The following is a 16,136-nucleotide window of genomic DNA, read 5'->3' as shown; positions in this document are numbered from 1 at the left end:
ACGCTGTTTTCATTAATCTTTCGATGTAGTGTTCCTGTGATTAAAGAAAAATTAATACTCTCAGATGCAAAGAAAGTACTTCAATACTTTCTTTTATGCCTTTCATATGAATATCTCATATCAATTCTGCATCAGAAGCAAATGATTTTTAAACAGATATATACAGTAGTTTTATAATGAAAATTTACGATAAAAAATTTTCGTTGATTTTTAATTGTGTTTCACCGTTTCTTTTCTTAACAATATAATTGCCACAAGATGCAGGAAGAAATTATATTTTTTTATTAAATATATTTAAATGCAGATCTACGTAGAACTGCATGTGTTTTCCAAAAATAAATCCCAAAGTGTCGTTAATTCGAATACTTGCTTGATTGAAATCTTTTCTGCTTTCCTCAGCTCGAGTTATTGCAGTTCGGCGGTAATCAAGAGCCCCATTTCCTCCTCTAAAAACACTGTAAGAAATATTTTCTTGCGAGTGGACAGAACGTTCTGCTTCAGCAATCGCAATCATGTTCCAGTTGTACCACTTTGTTGTGCAAAGGGAAATATTTTACTTCTTAGGAGTATTAAGCCTATAAAAATGTGTGTAAAGTGAAGCAAAATAAGATCTCAAATAGAAATCTTGCAATCTAGTTTAATAGTCTTTATTGTACAGCAGACTAAATATTTTTAGCAAAAACTTTCCATCTAATTCATATCAGTTAGTTGATGAAGCAATACGCGCATTTTCAGTCAAACAGAACACTTGGGTTTATTTCAGAAGAATGAATATACCTATATACCGAGTTCCCTGAACTCGGTTCAGGGTACAGAAATAAAATTAAAAAATATTTTGACTCATTTTTTTATTTTTAATTCGAAGAAGACACAGAAATTGAATATTATCTTATTGAAAGTCTTAGGTAGTCTCACATTATTTCCATTTGCTTGTCTGCTTATTCTAACTGGAAAGAATCAGAAATACGTGTTCCATAGTTCCAAGTTCTCTCTGAAAAACAAAATAAGGCTTCGCGTTAATTTCTTTTACGAAACTCTCATTTATAAATAGCCTATTACACTGGAAACAAATGTTAACTTTTAGTGTTCCATAGTTCCAAGTTCTCTCTGAAAAACAAAATAAGGCTTCGCGTTAATTTCTTTTACAAAACTCTCATTTATAAATAGCCTATTACACTGGAAACAAATGTTAACTTTTAGTTTAGTAAATAGAACTAAAAATAGAAGGGTGTTTCTTATAGAACTCCCCTGACGCTGGTTTAAAATCTGTTCATAAAGCTTTTCATCATCCAGGATATTTGAGTGAGCTATGAGAAAAAGCAGCAATGACGGTAAATATGAAGAAAAATTATTTCGCATGACAAAAACTGACCATTGATGAAAGGAAAATTTTGATTTCATTTTTTGTCATTAGCTCATAAAATACATAAGACTTGGCATAAATTATATTATACATTTATGAAGATCTCTGCTATCAGTACTCTATTGGTTAAAAAGATCTGATCTGTACACCATATGACTTCCTTGCACGGAAGATTAAATTATATGCAATTTTCCTGCATTTCATTTAAACATATTGAATTAACAGTTAACGAATTTTTGAAGTAAATCTACTACTCGATAGCGCATAAACCACAATAAGAATAGATGCACTCTTTGAAGTTCATTGTATTTATTTACCATAACGACACTTCGGCTCTAGTTCATTTAACATCTCATTCGTTTTATAACTCAGAGTGAACAAAAATTATATCATCTGCATAATTACCACAAGTTCTATTCAAATACTATAATAAATCTAAAACGATTTATAAACGAAATAAAGCAAATAATAATAATAAAAAAAAACACTTTTTCACAGACGATTCAACGCCGCTTACCTAATGCTCATGCGCTACTCATTAATTCAGTTCTCACTTCGCGGCAAGGCAAAAATACATAAAAATTCAAAATATTTTCTTTAAAATTTCAAATATATAGAAAAACATAAAACATCAAGTACAGTTAAAACAATTAAAAACAATTTTTACAATTAAAATTACAGTTTCACCGCAAAAACAAGCTAATAACTTAAATGATAATTCAAGAATGAATTAAGCGTAATTTAATTCGCAATAATAAAAGTAGACGCTATTTTATTGTTGTGATGCTTAGTTTCTCAAGATTGGCAACAAATCCACTAGTCTGCTAAGATTCAAATGTAAACAAACATGGCTGTCATGGTAATAAAAAGTTAGGCTCAGCTGCATTTAAAATACTTTTCTGTTGTTGATAATTCCACAATTATTGCATGCAGGTTAACTAAAGGCATAAAAATCTTAACCAGAAATACATATCAATCATTTTTAAAGTAAAAAATGCAGAATTCACAAACATATAAGATTAAATAAACTGATATATATGGACCATATATATATGGTCGATATATATTTGCCGTCGATTACAACCAAAATGGATATATATTTGCCGTCGATTACAACCAAATTGGGAGGTGCACATCTACATGTTATAGCAGTCCTATAATATACAAAATTTCAACGTTCTGAGGGTACTCGTTTAAGAGTTATGGGAGATACAAATGTACAGACGCCACGGAAAAAATCTCGGTTGATCTTTACATTATGGTAACTTGGCGATTTTTTGGCGAAAATTTGGCAACCAACTCTCCTACAGCAACCCTCTATTTTTTTTTCCCCGCCGCCATTTTGTCTTCACGAAGTAAAGACATGTTTCTTTTCTTTTTATCTACTGAACACTTCTTCCAACAATCTAGTAGCCGAATTACACTTATGCTAGAAATTTTATCAAACAAAACTGCTTAATCATGACAAATATTCACTGCAAAATTGGGAAAAAGTGCACAATACCATACTCCTTACGCGTTTTTCAAAATAACACATAAACATAAACCATGTACACGGCGACTTATTTTTACTTAAAAAAACATCCCAGAATTGCACAAAAATGGCATTGTGCACTCTTCACTATATCCATGTACACTGCTTTTTTCTCATAAATTAGAAAAATTTCACGAAAATACATGACAATTTTCTCAATCTTTAAACCCGGTAAAAAGAACATATATGAAATTACCTGATCGCGAAAAAGTATTTACCCTTTACAAATATGAACATTTCCACATATAAAATAAATAAAATATCCAAAAACTTTTACCTCTAAATCATCTATTACATTATACACGTCACCAACGAATTCATACCGCAAGCATTACAAATACTTAGTATCAAATATTTAAATTTTATCCATGCACGTTTATTTCAACTTAAACGTATACCAAATTCCTACAAACATAAAATTCACAAAATAACTATCATTTCATTAAAATATAATTAAATTCAAAAACACTACTTAAAATATAAATGAGCACATACATTAAATTAATAATAATTACCTTACAATCCTAATTACTTTAAACTAAATCATTGCTAATAACAATTTTCCCAATAATACCAAATTCCTTTCCACCTTACATTTAGAACAATGCATAAAAATAATATCCTCAAATAATTAAAAATACTAACTTACCTAATCTTCTTCAGAATCTTGATTACGTGGCGGATACACTTTTCTAATTCATTCAATAAAATTATTGAAAGATTTTTTCTGCGAATTTTTCCTCCATACTTCCTCCGGTAAATAAAAAGCAAACTTCTCTTTATCACAATGCCTAAATACCCATTTCGAATTCACTTTAGTTAGGGCCATGGGATCCAAAAATTAAACAACACTGTTTCACACAACACAGAATAAAGCTAAATAAAAAATTTCCACATTTTTTCCCGATTTCCCCCCTTTTCCGATTAAAGAACCGTAATTCGTCCATTAATATCACATGACATATGCCATGATCTCTCATTTCCCTCACGCAAAATAATGCGTAATCGGAACTGAGTACTGCTCACATTATTACCAAAGTCCCAGGTAGTAACCTTTATCGCCTCCAAAATGTCGCCAAACTACCAGTTACCATATTGTAAAGATCAACCAAAATCTCTTGAGAATTCATTTTAAATCAGTTTTATAATTTTTGGGGGGAGGAAAAGTCCTTTATTCAGTCCTTACGTATAGATGACATGCAAAAACATTGTTAAATTGCATTCGATAACGGTCAAAATTGATATTTTCAGTTGAAATATGATACCCGAAATTTTTCGCGATTACAATACTTCCTTTTTACTTCACAAAAGGAAGTAAAAAATTAAACATTACTTTTGTGAAATGGAAGTGAAAAGGTGATTCATGTAGTCACGCTGTTCATAATTCCAAATCTAATTATAAACCTTTCCATCCATAGAGTAAAGGAGGGAAAATAACCATGACTTTAAATAGGAGAAAAATAATTTCAGAATACCTCTATTCTCGAAGAAAAAAGAACAACTGTGGGTTATAAAAGAAACCTTATTTCTACGTATACATCCCCACCCCAAGGGCAGGTTTTAAGAACACCGACTCAAAGGTCCAGTTGTTTATAAGTTGCTTTTATGCATATTCAGGTATACAGCAGGAATAAGTCCTGCTCTTACCAGATAATTTATGGAATCCCTTTCGGGGCCTCGCTCTTGTAGTTCTTCACAACTGAGTCACCATGGAAGTGAGGCTCCGAAGGTTATGGGCGAGATCAGAAGGGGTATTAGAGTGAGGCGCATTGCCTCTATAGTTTCATTCGCGCGCTTCTTTGCAGTCACGTGATTACGAGAACATTTCTCAGCTTTCCCTTAATTCCTGGATTCATCTTGCATATTCATCTGTTAATTACATTACATTGCTTTATAATTTGGATTTAAGTAAATTGTATTTTACTGTAACATTAGTCATTTCTCATCACCACATTATTTTAACTGATTTTAGAATGTAAAACTTCCACAAAATGTATTGTCAGACAATATGTTTGGCGCGTGGTAACCTTTGAGTTTATGCGCCATAAACTTGCTAATCAAACAATGTAAAGCATATCAAAGTAATGCAATTCATCCTCACAATACGTCAAAATAGCAGAATTTTTTTAAGATAAAATAGTGCACGAGAGATAAAAGGACTTTTGAGTTAGAATGTAAGCCGTTTGCTGTTACTAAAGCTGGAAGCGGTACTCTCATAAAAATTGGTCGGTACATAAAAATCAGTACAAACTTTACATCTAAATAAAGTCCTGAGAAAAGTTAGTAATTCAGTGCTAAGTATGCAGTGATAACATAACAATTATCGCTGTGCTTTCTGAAAATAAGGATGTACAATTTATTTCCATAAAGTTTTGTGTTAAATACATATTTCCATTTGTAATCTTTAATAATCTAACTGGCAGAATTTTATTTAAATAGTTTCGACTTAATTTAGAAATGTCGCTTTACAAAAATTTCATTGGGAAGAATCCGATGGAAAGAAATACAAAAAAGTCGTTAATCCAGACTCGTCGGGACTTCGGCAATTCTGGATTATCGATTTTTCCGGATTATAGATCATCAGTTTAAATCTGGTAACATGGCATGCAGAAATTATAAAATTAAAAATATGAAACCGTAATTTATGAAATAAAGAACAATTATGATCTGAAGGATATCAAAATTAAAAAAAAAAAAAAAAAGCTTTATACAGTCAAAAGTCGTTAATTCGGACACCTATAATTCGGAATGATCTATAATCCGGACATCAAAACTAAAAACTTTCTGCGCATGCGCCGCATTGACACATGCACATAGGCGTTTACGCATGCGCTTAAGACCTTTTACGACTGCGCATATGAGTGAGTGATTATGGCGCAAAAACCAGAGATGATTATGAAGCGCCAAACAAAAGATGAGATGATTACAATTGATGACATTAAAATTCAATAAATAAAAACAAGTAAATAAATGTACCAAATCCAGAGGATGAAGTCATATAAACACAAGTTAAAAGCACATATTAAAATTCAAGACACAGTCTTCAAAACAAATTACATTTCGTAATAAAAGCATATCTCTTTTAAATAATAAAATAAATTAGAATTGACCTCTCTTCCGATTAAACGGTCGAGAGATAAGTCACAGCTATTAAAATATTTCTGGCGAAGACTATTAAAACATGTACACTCAATTAAAATATGACGAACAGATAAACAAACATTACAATTAAAACAAACAGGCTCATTTTCAGCTAGTTATGTGTGACTCTAGTGTGACCACGTCTGAGGCGAGTCAAAAGAACGTCCTCTTTACGATTTCCAACAAAATCCCAATGCTCAATTCTAGGCTTGACATTTCTCAACTTGTTGTGATGCTGAACATCCCAAAATTGCTGCCATTTTTTTCGGACCTTTCCCTTGATGACACTGCAGATATCTCTAAAAGGGATAAGGCGACTGGACAGTTCAACAGCAGATTTGGCTGCGATATCTGCAAGCTCATTTTTCTTTATTCCAGCATGTCCAGGAACCCAGCAGTACAGGACTTCATAACCTCGAATCGTTAAATTTATATGAATTTTGAGAACATCCACTACCACAGGATTCTGAGTGTTGGGAAAAGCTTCCAAGGATTTAAGAGCACTATACGAGTCTGTGTAAACTATGAACTTTTTGTGGCAGAGCTTTGAGATGTACAAAAGACCATAATATATTGCAGTTAGTTCAGATGTTAGGACTGAGCAAGCATGGTGTAGGCATCTGCCCTCAATGTAATTTTTAAATACAAAAGCCATCCCGACATGATCATTTGACTTTCATCCGTCTGTGTATATCGGATAATAACTGCTATATCGGATAATAACTGCTATCTGTGCCTGTGCTCAGCGAAGAGTTCTCTGTAAACGATCTCGTTAGTGCTCGCCTTCACATGATGTTTGAAAACATCAAGAAGCTGAATCCGTGAATTTTCCCAAGGTGGGATTTCAAAGTTCTGTACTGCTTGGGGGCGCATATCAGAGAGGGAATGTTCCTCAATGATAGGGCGAAGTCTTAAAGGAAAGGTAGGAACACAGAATGGACGTGTTTCAAATAAAGTGTTACATTCATTATCAAGTAAGCACAGCTTATTGGGATGTTCAGGTTGGGATAGTATATTAAAATATTGTAAAAGGGACAATTGCTCACGCCTCAGATAAAGTGATGGTTCGTTAGAATCAACGTATAGGGCTCTGTACAGGAGAAGTCCTGAAAGCTCCTGAACAAATCCGCAAACCTTGATGGTGAACAGGATCCAGTTTTAACAAAACAGATGAGCGAGCGGATCCATAAACCACTGAGCCATAGTCCAGTCTCGAGCGGATAAGCTCTCTGTAAATGCGAAACATGGAGCAACGCTCTGCACCCCAGGAGGTGTTCGCCAACACTTTTAAAATATTTAGTGTTTTTAGACACTTCTTTCTGAGGTTTAAAACATGAGAAAGGAAAGTCAATTTCTGGTCGAACGTCACTCCTAAAAATTTCACTTGGGGCGCAACTGGAATAATTGTACCTTTTAGATATAACTCAGGTTCAGGATGGAGACCTCGCTTCCTACAAAAGTGCACGCACACAGTTTTCTGTTTCGAAAAGGTAAATCCCAGTTTGTCTGACCATTCTTGGATCTTATTCAGAGCCATCTGCAATTGCCTCTCTATGTATCTCATGTCTGCTCCTCGACAGCTAATCTGTAAATCATATACATATAGTGATCCCAAGATGGTAGGAGGAAGTTCTTTTAATACAGAATTTATTTTTAAATTGAACAGCGTTACACTAAGCACACAGCCTTGAGGCACACCCTCTTCCTGTTGGAAAACATCCGAAAAAACAGAGCCTCTCCTTACTTGAAAAGTTCTACTGTTCAAGAAATTCTGAATGAAAATTGGTAGGCTGCCGCGCAAGCCACTCTCGTGAAGATCCCGGAGTATACCGTATCTCCATGCCTTATCATAAGCTTTTTCAATGTCGAAGAATATCGAGACAAGGTGGCTTCTTTTTACAAATGCTTTTCGAATAGATGTCTCTAAGAGGAGCATGTTATCTACAGTTGTTCTTCCCTTTCAAAAACCGCTCTGATAAGGCGATATAATATACATTCTTTTCCAAGAAGTAGACTAAGCGGCTGTTAACCATCTTTTCAAACAGTTTGCAAACACAGCTGGTAAGGGCAATTGGCCGATAGTTGGAGGGATTCTTTGGATCTTTCCCTGGCTTCGCAATAGGAATGACAACAGCTCTCCTCCATGCACTGGGAAAGGCACGCTCCTTCCACACCCTATTGTAAAGAGTGAGAAGGGCATTCAGTGACTTATAGGACAGATGCTTTAGCATTTCATAATACACGCCATCCAGACCCGGACAAGACCTATGTGTCTGCAACAAAGCTCTCTTTAGTTCAACCATAGTAAAGTCTCTATTGTACGGCTCAAAGTTGGAAGAGTTGAAAGCGATGGGATTTTTCTCAGAGCGTTGCTTGATAGAAAGAAATGCAGGTGAGTAATTTCGGCTGGAAGAAACGGCAGCAAATGTCTCACCAATTGTATTTGCAATTTCTTCTATGGAGCTAATCACTCGGCCATCTTTTTCCAGAAAGGAAAGTGAGTGGTCTTTATACATTCCGCATGCTTTTTGAACTCTTTCCCAAACCCGCTTACTAGGCGTAGAGGATAATATTGAGGACACATATGCAATCCAGGAATCCCTCTGGCTCTGCCTTCTTACCTTTCGTGCATTTGCTTTGGCTCTTTTAAGTTTGAGGTCGCTATGAGGTTTCGCAGAGTAGGATATCTACGAAAAATACCCCATGCTTTTTTCTGTTTTTTCAGTGCTTCATGACTGTCGCGATTCCACCACGGTTTCGAATATTTTAGTATTTTTCCTGACGTTCTAGGAATCGAAAGCATAGCTGCCTGAATAATAGTATTAGTAACAGCTTCAACAGCGTCATCGATATGCACATCTTCTACCGTTTTCTCTGTCAGCTCTGCAACAGAAGAGAAGAGTTCCCAGTCTGCCCTGTCCAGGATAAACCGAGGGACTCTCGACACGGGGTTTGCTCCTCTTCTTTCAAGAGACACAAAAATGGGATAATGATCGCTGTTGTACAGGTCATTTCCGACACTAAAAGTGCAAAATGGCAACAGAGATGGTGAACAGATGGCAAGATCGAGAGCGTGGAATGTTCTTGAATGCTCATGGAAGTACGTATCCTGCCCATTATTTAGGAGACAAAGGCTATGATCTTCAATCATCTGCTCAATTTGTCTTCCTCGGCAATTCGTATCTTTACTACCCCAGAGCCGTTAAAATCGCCTATTATGATAAAAGGCTCAGGCAGCTGCTCTATTAGATTATTTAAATCTTGCTGATAAATGTGCTCATTTGGAGGCAAATACAAAGAAACAAATGAAACAACAATATCAAAATTTATTTGAGTAGCAACAACTTGGACGGATGTCGTCAACGAAAGTACATTTGAGGGATAATCCAGTGAGGAGAGGAGACCTACACCTCCACTGGCACGCTCACCTGCAAGGTTTTTCTGACGATAGAAAACCTCCTAAGTTTTGCATGGTGTTCTGGTTTCAGATTTGTTTCCTGTATTGCTAAGCACACAGGATGATACGCAATTATTATAGATTTGATGTCAAGCAAATTTCGGTGGAAACCGCGACAGTTCCATGACACGAGGGTGGCCATTATGAATGGTTTTTGTTTTTCCTGTGCTGTTCTTTTGTTTTTCGTGGAAGTAGATGCCTGGGAACTTCCAGAACCTCTTCCACTTCCATAAAGTCTGAATCCGCAGATTCAGAAATCATGTCATCAAGAGAGCTATTGCTGCAACTTCTAGTTTTATTTGATGTTTTGTGTGTGGCAGTTTTCGGCTTACTTTGAATAACTGTTTCTCTTTTTTGTACTATATGGGTTGCATTTTCTTTTTTCTTGTTGGATGTAGACTGTTGGGTTTTATTTGGTAGGGTCAGTGTGCCTATTGATGTTTGGGTGGCAACTGTACGATATGATTTAACAGCACTGGCGTATGATAAATTTGGTCGAAGCTGTGTGTTCTGGACTAGTCTTCTGGCTTCGGCGTAAGAGATGTTCCTAGTAACTTTTGTAGTCGGGATTTCTTTTTCCGATTTCCATTTTGGGCACAAGCGAGAAAATGCTGGGTGGTCACCCTTGCAATTTATACACAAAGGCGCAGCGGTACAATTATCAGAATCGTGGCCAATCTGTGAGCATCGGGCGCATGTGAGGCTGCCACGACAAGACGTCTTAGAAAGGCGGGCCGAAAGGCTGGCATTGGAAACATCGCATAGGGTTTGGAATATAAGGTCTTACAGGAATATTTAGATATCCGGCCTTAATATTCTTAGGCAGATCAGGCGTGTTGAAGGTAAGGATCACGTGTTTCGTGTCTATCAACTTACCTTCTTTACGCATCTTGATCCGCCTTACACCGCAGACATTTTGTTCGGATAACTCAGAAGCGATCTCTTCTTCAGAAACATACAGAAGGTCGAATTCTGAGATTACACCACGACAATAGTTCAGTGACTTATGGGGTGTTACAGTGACATTCGCTTGCCCAAGTTTAGTAATCTGAAGTAAAGAAGCAGACTGGGTGGCTGAGTTTGTATCAATAAGCAAGTCTCCGGAGCGGAGACGCTTTATGTTTCTTGGCTCAGCAATACAAGACTGGATGTATTTATTTATTACGAAAGGAGACATCTTATGCATTTCGCCAGAAGGACTAGAGATGACTAGGAAACGGGGACTATTGTGATGATTTTTTTTTATTTGCATCTGTCCGTAATTTTTTTGCATAATTTTCAGAACTAGGTTGAGTGACAGGTTGAGTGACTGGTTTAGTAGTAGACGTTTCAGAACTAGGTTGAATGATTGGTTTATTAGTAGATGTTTCAGAACTAGGTTGAGTGACTGGTTTAGTAGTAGACGTTTCAGAACTAGGTTGAGAGACTGGAGTGACTTGAGTAGCTGGAGTGACCTCGAAATCTTTAATTAAATATATGTGTGAAGAAGCCATATTGAAGAGAAGAAAGATTCGGGTCCGACGGCCGCGCCCACCACGGAGCCCAACAAGGGAACACAGATTCCTGTGTTAGGGCTAGCCGGACCTATACGCAAACTGAAGCCCCACAGTCGGCTTTCCCGAAAGCAGGTACTCCCGAGAGCTTGACCCCAAGCCACTGACACAAGGACTAGTGACCAGCCGATTGACACCCGTGAGGACGACTAAGGTGCCTCCCGTTTAGCTGAAGCAGAGGCCAAAGCAGTGTGTTGGGGACAGTACCTCGCCCCTCAACTACCAGGACCCTCCTTTCCAGCGACACGGGTCTTCACGCACGGCAAACACGTGGGCAGTTTTCTCGCCACTCGAGAACTAGAGACAAGGGCTGTTCCAGTTTCTTGTGACGAGCCCCAAACTCCGTAGAAAGAAACCACAAGGGAGAAGGGAAGGGAAAAAGTACCAGCCAAGAGGAGAGGAGACGGAAAAGAGGATAGATCACTGGGGCTCCAGGATCGTGACACCCGTCTCATCAAGAAGATGATCCCTTGAAGGGCTAGGGTACCTCGGGATTGCCACACCCGTACTCACAGAAGTGAGCCCCTGAGGGCCGACTGCGCATATGAGTGTGCGCAAGTGCAGAATACGTTTTCGCATGCGCGTTTTATGTATAATGGACGTATAAGCTAAAATTATCTAATTATCTATTTCAGTTAATGTTGATGATTGCGTTGTTCCTTAATTTTCGAATTGGATCCGGGTTATTATTTTTTCCAGACTGTAAGAGCAATTTTATAAAAGTAAGCTTAAACTTTCGATTATATCAAATAGAATTTCTGATATATATTTGTTAATATGTAAAGGATCTAAAGCGAAAGTATGTTTTGAAATCCGAAATCTGTTTATCAATTTCACGCTGCTCGGGGGGGGGGGGAACGGCGCGGCGGGCGCGTAATGAATTGGAAGTTGATTTGTCAACACAATCCTTATCTTCAGCGCAGATGTTTTTATTTGGCTTATAATTCCTTACCAAATGTAGTATTTCATCTCGATATGCTCCGTCTTTGATATGATTTAAAACAAGTTCCTCGTCATTATAATTCGCTTCCGATAGCGAAGAAAAGTAACAGAGGTTATTGAAAACGAAAAAATTTTGATTGACAAATTAGTCGGTGTTCTCGACACAGCAATTATAGGACTTGAACAGCAGAACTTTGTAACTGAACAAGAAATTATGTCTGTTTAATAGAATTAAAGAGAAAGTATTATCACATGAAACGAAGCAAAACTTAAACAACTTACATTGAAAGAAATGTTTAATAAAGTAAACAAATAAATATTAAGCTTTTTCTTTTTGCAAATTTTGATACCCTTTAGATCATAATTGTTCTTTATTTCATAAATTACGGTTTCATATTTTTAATTTTAGAATTTCTGCATGCCATCTTACGAGATTTAAACTGATGATCTATAATCCGGAAAAATCGATAATCCGGAATCGCCGAAGTCCCGACGAGTCCGGATTAACGACTTTTGACTGTATTTATTTGTTTACTGTATTAAACATTTCTTTCAATGTAAGTTGCTTAAGTTGCTTCGTTTTATGTGATAATACTTTCCCTTTAATTCTATAAACAGACATAATAGCTCCTTCAGTTACAAAGTTCCGCTGTTCAAGTCCTATAATTGCTGTGTCGAGAATACCGACTATTTTTGTCAATCGAAATTTTTTCGTTTTCAATAACCTCTGTATCACTTTCTTCTTTATCGGAAGCGAATTATAATGAGGAGGAATTTGATTTAAATCATATCAAAGACGGAGTACGTTGAGATGAAATAGTACATTTAATAAGGAATTATAAGCGAAAGAAAATAAAAACATCTGCCTTGAAGATAAGGATAGTGCTGACAGATTAACTTCCAATTCATTGCAGCATTTCGGCGTTTCCCCCCCCCCCGAGCCGCAGAGCAGCGTGAAATGGATAAACAGATTTCGGAATGGTTTGAGAAACGAAGGATATGCCTTTATCCATTTTTTGCAGCAATTCCACTTTTTGTTTAATGGACTTCTAAACATATTTTTGCTTTGTAGATCCTTTACATATTAGTAAATACATATCGGAAATTCTATTTGACATAATCGAAAGTTCAAGCTTACTTTTATAAAATTGCTCTAACAGTCTGCAAAAAATAATAAGCCGGATCCAATTCGAAGATTCAGGAACAACGCAAACTGCAACACTAACTGAATTAGATAATTTTAGCTTACCGTCCGTTATACATTAAAAGCACAAGCGTAAACGTATTACGCACATGCGCACATTCATATTCGCAGCCGTAAAAGTCTCTTACGCATGCGCAGAAAGTTTGTAGCTTTGAGGTCCGGATTATAGGTCATTCCGGATTATGGGTGTCCGAATTAACGACTTTTGACTGTACAGTTTTTTATATGATTCGTAGAATAAAATTTTCAATAAAGAAAATTTTAGAATAAGAAATCCTAAAATTTACTGTAAAATTCGTACAAACCTACGTAATAAATATTTTCATTAAAAAAATAAAAGAATTAGCCACAAATTTAATTGTATACGCTGTTTGTTGCAAACGAAACCATTAAACATTTAGCAGCATTTACTGCGCAGCTGCTTCCCAAACTTTTTCTCAGAAGTCTTGAAATAAAATCTGTATAAGCACAGAAAAAGAAGTCATTTTTTTGTAAAGGTGTTTACAGTGAAGTTAAAGGAGTAAATTTGTTTTCAAATGTTTCTTTCAATTTCTACCTCAAATATGTGGCTAGTGTTTTCAATTTATTAAAACCCAATGAATATTTTATTAATTCGAATTTTTATTTCAAGACTGACATATGAAATTTCAGTATTTATTTTAAAACTATTAAAATCATTTACTTTCCCCAAATTCAGGCAGTTACAGAAATTTCTTCCTTATTAAAAAAAAATGGTAATAGGAAGTTGTTGTGACTTACCTCACTTATCTAATAGTAATATCAGAACAAGCCCACGAAATCCATCGTTGACTATTAGTGTAGTATAGTCTGCTATTTTTTTATTTCTGTTTAATTAATCTAGAAACAATATTATATTATATATTCTCTTTTATTTTGTTATTTATCAGTTAATCTATTCGTAATATGAAATGTATTTGTGGAGAAACTAACTATTTATCATCAGTTATTTTATAAAGCAAAGAATTTGTTTTAAACCCAAATTGTTAAAATTAAATTATTTTTTTAAAAAAAAACCTATCTTCAGTTAATTAATTCGTAGAATAACTAGTTATTTTATAGAACAATTAATAAAATATGAAATTATTAATCCATTGATGTTGTTGTGACTTATCTCCTTTGTCTGACAGTAACATCAGAACAAGCCAGTGAAATTCATCGTTGTAAGGAGCGCAAGACTGCGTCTGTTGTTGGCAATGGCCTTGAACATTCTACAAGTAACTTTTGTCAGTTCCACCCCCAATTTTGAAGGACAGCATCTTGGCGGGACGCGTAATGGCAAACCGCACGTTGAGTTTCGCTTGCTGCGCATGCTCAGTGGTGTACCATTGGCGTGGGAGGAAATACTGGTGACTAAGGGAGGCATAAGCAACCCTATACAGTCCTGTTCGTCATGCAGGTCTTATCGACTATTTACAAATGCAATACTACTGAGATTTGTTTGTGCTTAATGCATTTGCTTCTGTTTCATTTCATTTTGCTTTATTTTGTTCATAAACGTCATACTTAATATTAGTTATTTATAATAACTTCTTTGACTTTAATTCAGTAATTTAAACTGGATTTATTATTTAATTTGTTAAAGTATATACGAATCGAACGTATGGTAAATACGTAGTTGCTTTTATTCCTCACAAGTATAATCACCTGTTTTATAATCATTTTTAAAGGAGAATTTGCGTAGGTTACAATTGATATTTGCATTCTAAGTAATGAAGCAACTTACAACCCTACACGTTTTAAAATCTTGAACTGTTTACGCCCAGATAACAGAATATCAACCAAACACCGCATTTTTCTTCTTTTAAAATTGTACCAAAGTCATAATTGCTCCAACTGAGCATGTGCAGTATGCAAAATTCGTTTAGCATTGATCAACTGAATGTGCAGTTTGCCATTATGCTGGCGGGACGGGTCCGAGTATTTATAACTGCTTTCCCTCTGCAACCCACCTCTCGAGAGACTTTCGTCTCGCCACATATTTAAATGCCTCCCATGCAGCAAAGACACTATACATTTGCAAATATCCATGCTTTCTCCCGGATTCGAACCCGGTCCATTCGGCACAGCAGTAGGTTTCCCTAACTACTAAACTGTCCTGGTGGCAATAATAGAAAGTACATGCTTTGAATCAGGTTAGGTTATTTAATTACGGCAAAGCCTCGAGGGCTATCTGCCTAAGGAGTGGGATGCCTTCGTGGAGGACTTTCTAAGGGAAACTGGCTCATATACACATTACACATGGGGAAAACCACAAAAACACCCATGCAGCCAGCCCGTTCGCGGGATTCGAACCTCGGACCGAACTACCAGTGTTCAGCGACTTTACCGCTCGGCCGCTGGTGGGCACATGCTTCGAATCAATATTTAGGAAAATAGGATGACTATCCGTTTGATATTATTAAAACCAAAATGTTACATTTTCTGAGATTTTTACCGCCCTGAGATATGGCAGTTCTTATTTAGCATTCTAAACAGTGTGCCACCTTTTTCAGAATATGATAAAAGTTGGTTTAACGTAAATGACCCCCCCCCATCTATTCACTGCTTTATAGAGGCATTAGTAATTTCAGATTTTCAGTTTTTATTTATTCTAATCTCAAAATAATAATAAAAAAAAGTTAAAAATTAAAAAAGGTTAGGAAGAGTAGCTTTGATCTAAACTCACACTTCCCAACAAAGAGGAATTAACCCTTTGTTTCATACAAATAATCTAGAGAAGTGAAACGAAGAAAATGTTTGCATTTTTTCTACTTAAAATAACCTTAGTAATAATAAAAAAAAAATAATTTTATTCAAATTTCGTTTTAAATAATTGCTACAGTTTGTTCACTACAGTGGACTGCATGCATACAAATCTCTTTTCAACGATTTACGGTCATTGCATCTGAAATCATTTCCTGCTTTGTTTGCAGTGATCATTA

The 16,136-nt window shown here is 35.9% G+C and overlaps 1 protein-coding gene across 2 annotated transcripts in view; it reads right to left on the bottom strand.

The window, feature by feature from the left end:
* Positions 1-490: 490 nt before the first annotated feature.
* The window catches only part of LOC146994420 (cAMP and cAMP-inhibited cGMP 3',5'-cyclic phosphodiesterase 10A-like), a 70,929-nt gene continuing 55,283 nt past the window's right edge, over positions 491-16,136 (bottom strand). The window contains exon 4 of one of the 2 annotated variants that reach the window (XM_085827315.1): positions 491-991. In XM_085827315.1, the coding sequence (XP_085683441.1) occupies positions 944-991 (48 nt within the window). In that variant the 3' untranslated portion in view covers positions 491-943. The remainder of the gene's footprint in view (positions 992-16,136) is intronic. The other variant, XM_085827314.1, reaches the window with a different exon arrangement.

This window comes from Stegodyphus dumicola, chromosome 11 (genome assembly GCF_044657685.1).
Source record: "Stegodyphus dumicola isolate Sdum_Otavi_A_Nest chromosome 11, ASM4465768v1".
NCBI classification, from domain to species: Eukaryota; Metazoa; Arthropoda; class Arachnida; order Araneae; family Eresidae; genus Stegodyphus; species Stegodyphus dumicola.
Note: the sequence above shows the minus strand (reverse complement) of the source record. Positions and strands in the feature narration are given on the sequence as shown.